General features: G+C 38.8%; 2 protein-coding genes across 4 annotated transcripts in view; one reads left to right on the top strand and one right to left on the bottom strand.

Annotated features, from left to right (window-relative positions):
* LOC138052980 (MAP7 domain-containing protein 2-like) overlaps window positions 1–6921 on the bottom strand; it is a 7535-nt gene extending 614 nt beyond the window's left edge. Inside the window, exons 1-5 of the mRNA XM_068899619.1 lie at window positions 6606–6921; window positions 5204–6525; window positions 3601–3657; window positions 2717–3265; window positions 1–2220 (exon numbers count right to left, since the gene is read on the bottom strand). The exon at window positions 1–2220 is cut by the window's left edge and continues 614 nt beyond it. Of these exons, the coding sequence (XP_068755720.1) occupies window positions 1963–2220; window positions 2717–3265; window positions 3601–3657; window positions 5204–6525; window positions 6606–6660 (2241 nt within the window). The 5' untranslated portion in view covers window positions 6661–6921 and the 3' untranslated portion in view covers window positions 1–1962. The remainder of the gene's footprint in view (window positions 2221–2716; window positions 3266–3600; window positions 3658–5203; window positions 6526–6605) is intronic.
* Window positions 6922–7025: 104 nt separating this feature from the next.
* Window positions 7026–10000, top strand: part of LOC138052981 (splicing factor 3A subunit 3-like) — a 16453-nt gene continuing 13478 nt past the window's right edge. The window contains exons 1-4 of one of the 3 annotated variants that reach the window (XM_068899620.1): window positions 7026–7226; window positions 7915–7962; window positions 8362–8414; window positions 8539–8644. In XM_068899620.1, coding sequence (XP_068755721.1) covers window positions 7131–7226; window positions 7915–7962; window positions 8362–8414; window positions 8539–8644 — 303 coding nt within the window. In that variant the 5' untranslated portion in view covers window positions 7026–7130. Of the gene's footprint in view, window positions 7227–7405; window positions 7484–7522; window positions 7619–7914; window positions 7963–8361; window positions 8415–8538; window positions 8645–10000 lie in introns of those variants that run through there. The other 2 variants (XM_068899622.1, XM_068899621.1) reach the window with 2 other exon arrangements.

The following is a 10000-nucleotide window of genomic DNA, read 5'->3' as shown; positions in this document are numbered from 1 at the left end:
CATAAGTTATGCATACATATGCACATGCATAAGATGACAATTGGAAGAAACTGTTCCCTGAGTAACATCATGTGGTCTGAAGTGGGAAAACAAAACATGCAACCTAAAGAGGTGTACCGACAGCATTAAAAAAATCGAAAAATATATTAATAACGATTTGATTTGAAGTGGAACTGCCCTCCACACCTTGTTGTTGAAAGTGTAATGTTGCCAGCAAACCTCCCCCTTACATTGTCATCTCGATCATTAACAATTAAATGATCAAGAAATATTAATTTTCATTAATGCCAAGGTCTAGGCCCATCAATGGTAAATTTTGACGTGCAAAACCACTGTAAGTCCAGGACAGAAGAGAGCTGCAAAAAAATGCCCCCAAAAGGCAAGACCACTGCCATACAATTACCACAGAAACAAAGACAATAGCAAAATAGTCTTGGGTTGCTGAACAACATTATGTCATCATTGACCGAATGCATAAATGGCAGCCAAAAATATATTCTTTTGTTTATGTGCTAATTAGACTCACTAGCCTCGTTTGCATGTACAAAATACAAAAGAAATGTTGCTTGAGAGCGAGGCTAGTGATTCTAATTAGCACATAAACAAAAGAATATATTTTTTGGCCACCATTTATGCGTTCGTTGTATAGGTGGCAGTTGAATTTCTTTGTTATTATAAAGAGGCATGGCTATTCATGATGGATCAGAAAGTACACTTGGAAGATCGCAAAGGACCTGGAGACTTGATCACAATGTGACCCAGGCCAGCCTAGCATGTATAGACCACTTTCATAAATGGCAACCACCTTTACGTTGTTTTGTATTTATGTTAATTAGACCTACTGCACTCATTTTGAAATAAATATTCTTTTGAAATTTGCTTGTCATAGTGTGGCTAGAAAGGCTTATTGGGGAAGTGGTCAAAACAAGTGCACTCGAAAGAGGACCCACCTTGTTTAAGGGGAGGGGTGGTATACAAGACACCATCTACCTGATGAACCTCATGAACAAAAAAATTATTGACCTGAGTACTGGAAATTATGAGGCATTAATAATATGTCTGCATGAAGCTTGCATCCACAGGAAGTCAGCATAGCGAGGTTTGAATCTTTTTGTCAGCACTTACTCTAGATAGAGAGGGGGTTATACAACCAAGAGACCATCTTTTAAGATAGCAGGGATGGGATACAAGAAGATACCATCATCTTTTTCGATGTATGGTGAGTCCTCTCCGGGCACAATTGTTTTGACTATTTCCCTTAGCATTAAAACAAAAGAATAATATTTGATTTGGCAGTCATTATGCAAGAGGTCTATGCCCCTACATCCTAAAGAGGTTATATGGTCTCTTTCATTCATTTCTATTGTCTAATTACCAATTATTTCTCGGAAGCAAAAAACGTCTTGTAACCCTAGTAGCCACGAGCATCTACCAGCTACCACACATGGTAAACAAGCTATACATACATTTCCTTCACTGACTTAAATTAATTACAAAAACTGTGGTAAAATTTATTAACAAGTAAAAAAAAGTTACCTAGGTACATGTATGATGTGAATGCAAAAATTATTTTGCCACAAATTCCTGTTAGTTTGACTGTTACTAAGTAAAAAACTCAAGTGGCTATGTGCTCAAAAGACACCCATGATAATTACAGATAATTCCCTAGCACAACTCTTTAAATTAACATTATGCAAATGCACTCAAATGTAAATAATTGTCAATTATTAAATAATACAGTTTTCTTGTCCATTCAACGCAAAAGGGTGTGAGACATTAAGGGGGCCTCATCACTATCCTGAGAGAGACAGTGCATAAACTTATAATAATTATCAAACACCAAAACAACTGGTTACCATGATAATGTTACAACTTTGTGATATGTGTTACCTTAAAACGAATTACTTTAATACTTCACGTTATTTACTTTCAAATTAACAATATTTTCATTTTGTCCCATTTTTATGATACCTCAGCAAGCTTTGCTTTTCCTTCGACCACTTTCCACAACTGTCCTTCTTCACTGTGTTCATCATCATCACCTTCTGCAACAACGCCCAGATTCTCTAGGGTTTCAATAGCATATTGTTCTCTGGCCTTCATGGTGGACTCTACCTTTAACCACAAAGCTTCTTCTTCATCTCCATTCCCCACTAAATCTTCAGTGACACCTTCCAAGTCACCTTTGGTCAAGTCTGGACTGGTTTCAGGAAGATGCCTCTTGTTGGGGGAAAACAATACAGTTGAACTAAGTAAAGTCATGTACTTTGCAAATTAACTAGAGTTACATGTACAAAAATACTCCAATAGGGAGGTCCCCATCCATTTTGCTTGTATATTGAGGTGAAGGGGCCCGTTTCTTGAAAGTCCTGATAATGTTTTGGGCCTGGAAAGGCAATTACCAGTATTTACATTGGCTCAAGGTTAACCTTGTCTAAATTGCTTTTAGCCACATTTAAAGTTGTTCTCCGTGACATTGCCATCCTAGATCTAATAGGATATACATGTAATTAAAATCGAGCAAACACAGTACTTTGTAAACTTGGCAAACTTTAAGTTGAATGACACTTCCCATCAATGTGTCACTATTTTAGAAAACAAATAAGAGGTTCTAATATCCAAAACTGCAAAGTATTACAAAAAGTCACCTAGGAATTTTGTTATAATTGTACATACATGTAATGATTATTTTCTTAATGTACGTTGCAAATCTTACCACAATGACTTCACCATTTGATACATTTTCAGTTTCCAAACCTTCGTCTGTACCATTCTCTGAATAAATGCAACTCTCTGTGTTTATCGTTACTGATGTCTCTTCCTTATCTTGGGGCAAGACAGTCTCTTTTAAAAGCTCATAATTTGTAGAGTTACTTGAAATAACCACATTACTTGATTCTTCAGGCCCAACTATTAAAGGTGGTGAAGATGACAACATATTGCCACTTGATGAATCTTTATCAGAATCCAGCACTGTTGAATTAATGCCATTCATATGAATGTCATCCGCATCCAACCTGTCTAATGAATTATCTGGAGCATTAAAGCCCATCAGCTCAAGATCCTCTGATGAATGGTTCACTGTGTCTTGAATTGTGGATTCATCCCTATTTTCTTGTTCTTCACAATTCTCTGCAACTAGCATGGTACCATGATTGTCTAATTGGCTAAGAGTATTAGTACTTCCTGAGACTCCCTTCACTTTTTGGAGAATTTCATTCACTTTACGTTTTGTGTCATCTGGATCAGCCCGTTCTTTTGCGTCCTGTGACAACGTAAAAGGTCATTCTCTTAATAATTGATCCTTCTGCAGCAAATATAAAACAGTAAGATTTGGCAGATTATTTGCCAAAAACATACAATGTAAATGATTGTACTAAAACAAAACTTGATGGAATATAGCCAAGCCAAAATGATGCCAACTTTTACATCAAACAAAAAAAGGAATGTTAACAATAATTTTTTACAATTCTGTCAGCAATAAAAAGGTTGGGTGTGATAAATTGACATACCTGTAAATAACAAAGCTATTAAAATTAACGCAATAAGTTGCAAAACAAAAGCTAACTAATTTCATTCCCTGCCTAAGAAGCAGCCTACCTCAGTAGTCGTTGGACTTGCAGTTTGTCTTGTTCTACTCATTATTTGTTCAACACGCTGGAAAAAAAACAAGTCATTGCAATGAATATACAAGAATTACCATAATTATTATTGCTTGCCTGTAGGAAGGAAAGGACTATATCCCAACAGACTAACTTCAACAATAAGAATGCCATAGGCCTAGAATGTTACCTTGCTCTTTTCACTTAGTTCTGGTTAAATGATATTATTACTGTTCATGCATTCTTCTCATCAGAGAGACATTTCTTTTGATTTTAAATTATGCCTCGTGTAATGTTCCATAATTTAAGCCAATTCAAAGTTACCGTAATAACCCATGTATGTGTAGTGAAACAGTTGTGCTGTTTAAAACATACAGTATAATGCCAAATAGAGATCTGGCAATATCTTGTATGCAAAAACACAAAAGACTGCAGTTCAGTTTTCAATGCAAACCGAACATTGACACGAATAATAACGAATAAATTAGGTCCCTTTAAAAGCTACAAAAAAACTTCAGTTATCTTATGACAATACACGTACCTGTAGTTCTCATTATTTTAAGTCTACGCTGCACTAATAATACAGCTGTATTTATTGTGAAAGAAGAACCCCTTTCACCTTTCTCAAGTATCGAATGTGCATGAACACCACCTCATTGTTAAAACAACCTTTTTTAACACTACATGTATTCTCACAGACTATGCCAGTACTTGTCAACTAAATGTGTACAACTATGCCTGCGAGAAAAATGGTTGGCTCAGTTGTCCCCCTTAATAAGGGCTGGGGGTGAGGGATATTTCTCAGCTACTAAGGTCTGGAATTATGTGTATATAACTATGGTGAAAGTTCCACCATTTTAACATCTGTCAATGGTCAGTCTAGTCTTCTCCGAATATGGGTTAAAAGATACGACAAGGGGTGTAAAACTGACGTCTCCAGTGTTGTTGCCCAGCTTACTGTATAATGCTCCAAGTGCATTTTGATAATATACAGCTGTTGGGAAGATATCTGTTTACAAACATCGCTTTTGTTATTCAAATATGCCAACCACAGGAACAAAAGAACCTTTCCTTCGACAGCCAATGAGGCTCTGGTTGGCACATTAATGGCAATGGGTGACGTCAGCAATATCTTCCCTATTCATATATCATAAATTTTAAATAACTAGGATCATAGTACCCACACTCTCATTGGTCAATAGCTGCGTTTAGATGACAGTATGTAAAGACGGCTGTGACATCACACGAATTTCAATTGGTTAATTGTTGTCAGACAAATGTTTTGATTGGCTGGTAGGACATATGGACGTGTATCAAGTAAATATGTTTCAATCAAGAAGTAAAAAGCCAGCATTTTCCTTCACTTGTTTAATTATTTTTGAGAAATGTTTTATAAAAGCAATAGAGGACTTTTTTCCATGTTTACATAGCTTCATCTAAACACTTGGGAAGTTGGGAGAATTCTCGACAGCTATGCAAACCCTCGACTGCATCTCTGGTTTGCATAACTGCCTTGAATTCTCCCAAATCCCCCTAGTGTTTAGATGAGGCTACGTAAACATGGAAGAAGTCCTCTATTGCTTAAATATTATTTTTGTTACCCTTTTTCTCTCCAGCCGTTCTGCTTCCTCCTGCTTTCTTCTCTCTTCATCTTCCTGTGCTTTTCTTTCTTCCTCCTCCTTCACTCTCTGCTCCTCTTCTTCTTTACGTTTCTTCTCAGCTGCAGCTTGTTCTGCTTCCTCCCGATCTTTCCTCTCCTTCTCCTCTGCAGCTATTCTTAACCTTTCCTCCTCCTGCTTACGAAGAAGTTCAGCAAGCTCCCGCATTCTTGCTTCTTCCTTTGCCTCCTCTTCTGCTCTTATTCTTTCTTCTTCTTCTCTCTTTAACCTCTCAGCTTCCTGTCGCTCCCTATCCAGTGCAGCTTGTCGCTCTGCCTCTTCTCTTGCCTTTTTTCTCCGTTCTGCCAAGGCCTGCTTAGCAGTTGCTTCATCAGTGACTCCAGCTTTTGGCTTGGTCTCAGCCTTTTCAGTCTTTTGGCTTTTATCTCCTGCTGGTTTATGGTGACCAACCCTGTGTAATGAGCTTGTTGAATGCGATTTGGTCAGTTTTCCTCCAGGCAGTAATAATGTCTCATGGCTTAAACTATTTCTTGAACGGGGCTTTTCAAGTGTCTGAGATGAAGTGTGTGATGATGTTCGTGGTCTGCTCTTAACGCCAGATGACGGCCTTGGTTGTGAAGATCCACTAGCGGGTCGCCGAGCTGCTGCTGAATTCAAATTACCTGCTGAGACTGACTTATTACCAGCTAATGATGTCTTGAGTTGCGAGCTCGAGCCACTGGGAGTAGAAGCAGGGGACTGTTTCGGTGTAGAGCCTGCTGATAAACTATCTGCACTATGCCGAGAGGGGCTTTTGGAAAGATTGGCGCTAACAGGTCTGTTTAGCGGCCTTGGCAACGAAGATGGCCTCGAAGGTGATTCCACAGCAGAGCCTGGTCGCTTAGCAGCACCCTCGGATGGAACAGTTGGGAGTTTTCTACCGCTGCCAGGTTTCACGGCAGAGGTATTGCCCTTAAGAATACTATGACTGGACGCTTGCTCTTTTAACGCTGCCCATCTTTCCTTTTCTTCTTCCTCTTTCTTCTTTTTTCTCTCCTCAAACGCAGCCCTGCGTTCTTCATTTTTTCGCCGCCTCTCGTCGGCTTGCTTTTCCCGAAGAAGCTTCACTTTGTTCTGCCTTTTATCCATAGCCGGGCCGTATCTGTCGCCGCCCGACAAATTTTCGGCAGAAGCCGATCGCTTAGAGGAATTTGTTCTGCTTGCGCTAGAAGGCCTTGCTTGCGCCGAGTTTGAGCTTGAACCAGAAGGATTCAACATTTTTCCCGAACTGCTTGCAGTCGGCTTGTCGAGGGTGGACACAGCGGCTAAGAGTTCAATAAAAAGAAGTACAATTTTGTTTCTGGCGACGAAACCCTTTAAAGTTAAACAGAAACATGAATACTACCTTTCTTTGCCCGAAACGCCTCCAAAGACATCGGTTCTTGATTTGACTCTGCCATTACTTGCTACGTTATTATGAGGTGTGACGCTCTTCAACAAGCACTCAACGTTAACATAAGCTAAGATTTGGTTCCGCAACGCCTCTGAAGTGAATAATTGATATGACATCAGCATTTGAAGAGTAGCAAGTGCATATTCCTCACAAGACCGGGTTTCACATCATAACAACGAATGTAAAATACTGCCAAGTAGAATCCAATATTGAATGACTCGCGAACATGCTGCTTCTATACCAATGTTTTTACGTAATTTTTTTGTACCCTTTTTAGTACAAACCAATCACAGCCAAAGACTGTTGACACGTGATAAGGCACATACATGACGGAAAACCCCGTGGGTTTTGTACCGCTGGGAAAGGTTAGTGCTGGCTCTCATTGAGACCACCATCTTGGCGATTTTCGCATGTCTGCCAGCATGTTACGGTAAAGCGTGTAAAAATTGCGTCCAGTTGAGATCGACCCAGAGAGCCATGGAGACTTTATTAGAGCAGCAAAGAAGAATTCACGAGGAAAGGGAGAGACTAGAAAGAGCTATGGTGGATGAAATATTACACAAAAAACAGATAGTAAGAACGAGATGCATTGATACACAATTTCGTTTGGGACTCATCTATCAAGTGAAGCTATGATTCTCGCAGTTATGAACGCAATTTTAGCAATTCCGTTGAGAGGCCTGAAAAATTCAGCACTTCAACGGGGTTTGAACCCCTTGACCTCGCGATACCGTAGCTACACTGTATGAGGCCACTGATATCGATGTTGGGAGCTTGGTCATCTGTGGGTTCTAATGTTTCCGTGATGAATGAATCAACGATGAAATGATGTATGAAATGAATCATATATTGAATTGCGGATATGAAATCAAGTGAAGCTATGATCCTCGTAGTTATGAACGCAATTTCATTTCATGGTGGACTCATCTATGCCGTATTGCTGTATACATGATGATCTTCTTTTCGTAAGACAAAGTAAAACCCTTACTTTAAAGAGATATGGAAGGTTGAAACGTAATTGGACGTATACCTTGACTAAAACCACTGAAAGTTTGTGAAAAAAAAAACAAAACAAACACTTTTCGCAATGAAGCAACTTGTGCTGAACTCGAACACATCAGCTTTGTGCTTGATAACTGTACTTGGTGCTAGATCAAATAATTTCACTCTTAAATAATCTCAAACTGTTTCAGGTGTTTCAGAATTACGCACATCAGTAGATTTTTTCAATTTTCATTCTACATGCTTCTTAATCTTGCAGGGAAAAGAGCGAATTAATGCTGACCACCAAGTAAAGATTTTGTTGGAGGTAATATGCTATTTGTGTAAACATTGTATTAATGGTCGGCAATTAGGGCCTCACTTCTAAAGATGAACAGAGCAATCTTTCAAACAAATCACCCTCTGTGGATATGGGCTTTAAGCTACAGAGTACAAGGCTACTTTTAAAATATTATTTATTGAGTGGCTTGTCAGCTTATTAGTGAAATGAAATCAGTATTGCTTGAATGGCTCTGCAGTTTGCTAGTCAGCAGTGATGAGCTGCCGAGCTGACAGGCCACTAGAGTAATACATATACCATTCATGTTCTTCAAATTGAATTTCACTGACGAGCTGTGGAGCCACTTAGCCACTCAAAGACATACCTTAGTCATTCTTTAAACTTTGGCACTTTCAAATTTCTTTTCTTTTGTTTGAACAATTCTAGCGTTCGTCCATGGGAGCAGAAACATTGTCTGGGCTGTATGACGACAAGGATGGGTAAATCTAATAATTATTGTTAGCATGATTCTTATTAGTATTTGTATTGTCTGCTTAGCGACTTGCTGGTCAATATGACACTACTTATGCTGTGTCCAATAATTATTATTGTTTGAAATCATAGTTTACGGAAAGAAGAAGTATCAGCTTTGTCTGGACCAAATGAGTTTGCTGAATTTTATGGTCGCCTCAGAGGTCTGAAAGATTACCACCGCAAGTTTCCTAATGAGGTATATCTATATGTAAATCCTATTTGAAGGCAATTCTCAAGTATAACAATAATTATTTATGTTTAAGATGTGAGCTGATTTACAACAGAGGTAAATAAACGTGAAAGGACTAGTAATAGATCATAATAATACTTATTTCCACAAAGGTACAAATGTAACTAACTTTGTACAATGTAGGTGAAAGGACTAACAGAGGGGATTTACACATTTTTTACTTTGTTAAACCTCCTTTTTTTTCTTTTTAATACCAACTCCTGGATATTTACCAATAGTTCCACGTATGTGTTTTCACCACTCTTCTCATGTGACAAAACATCAAGCTTCATTACTAGGGAAAATCCCTGCATGTCATCAAAAGCACGTACTTTACGTCACAGAAAAAGCATTCTTATTTAACCCATTCACTCTCAGACATGCTCCAGGACACCCAGTTGAAGAGTAAAATTGCCTGGTGTTAGACAGAGTAAAATCTGTTAAGACTCCTTGACCCAGGGGTCAAGGGGTTAATGGAGAGGACATAGGTTTTGACTGGTTAAAGTGGTACTACGACCAAAAAAAAAATTTGTTTTTCCTTTGGATTTCAAAACTATGTTAACTAAACACCAACTCACCCAAGTTTTAAGTTCTGATTTTAAAAACACACCTGTTTATTTTAGCTGGAGTTTTCTTATTTTTATTGGTCCGCCATTACTAACTTTAAAATCTTGAGAGAGCTGGGTTGAGGAGAAAATGACGTCAAACACTCACTAGTTTAAGAATGCAATGCATGTGTACGCGGCCTAATTAATATGCAGCACAGGAGTTTCGGGCTTTCAGACTTTTTAACCCGTGTTTTGCATATATAATAAATTGTGTTTACATGCTGAAATTTTAAGCTAGTGAGTAAATGACGTCATTTTCTCTAGATCCAACCCTCTGAGGTCCAATCGGCCAGTTTTGAACGTGAGTAATGGCGGACCATGAAATGCAAAACTTACACTCAAAATAAACAGCCTTTGGATAAAACTCAAAGCTCAAAATTTTGCCAGTTAGGTGTTAAGCGAACACGCTTTCAAAATCTGAAGAAAAAAAGGAAATGATTTTTTGATCATAGTACTACTTTAACCCTTGCAGCGGGTGTGGCGTAGTGGGTATCGTTCGTGGACTGCATTTCAGTGCTCTGGGTTTGAATCCCGGCTCATGTGCTCCAAAGTTCACTCATATAGAGATCAACTTTCCATCCATTCGTGGTGGGTACAATGAGTACCAGTATTGCCGGGGACAAGGTTTGCATGCAACGGGATTGGAGTAGCGCCCACCCCTGCCGTGAGTTGCGACAGATGTCGTAAGTTGCAGTAGAAGCTAATGAAAAAGGAG

This window comes from Montipora capricornis, chromosome 6 (assembly GCF_036669925.1).
Source record: "Montipora capricornis isolate CH-2021 chromosome 6, ASM3666992v2, whole genome shotgun sequence".
Lineage (NCBI taxonomy): Eukaryota > Metazoa > Cnidaria > Anthozoa > Scleractinia > Acroporidae > Montipora > Montipora capricornis.
Note: the sequence above shows the minus strand (reverse complement) of the source record. Positions and strands in the feature narration are given on the sequence as shown.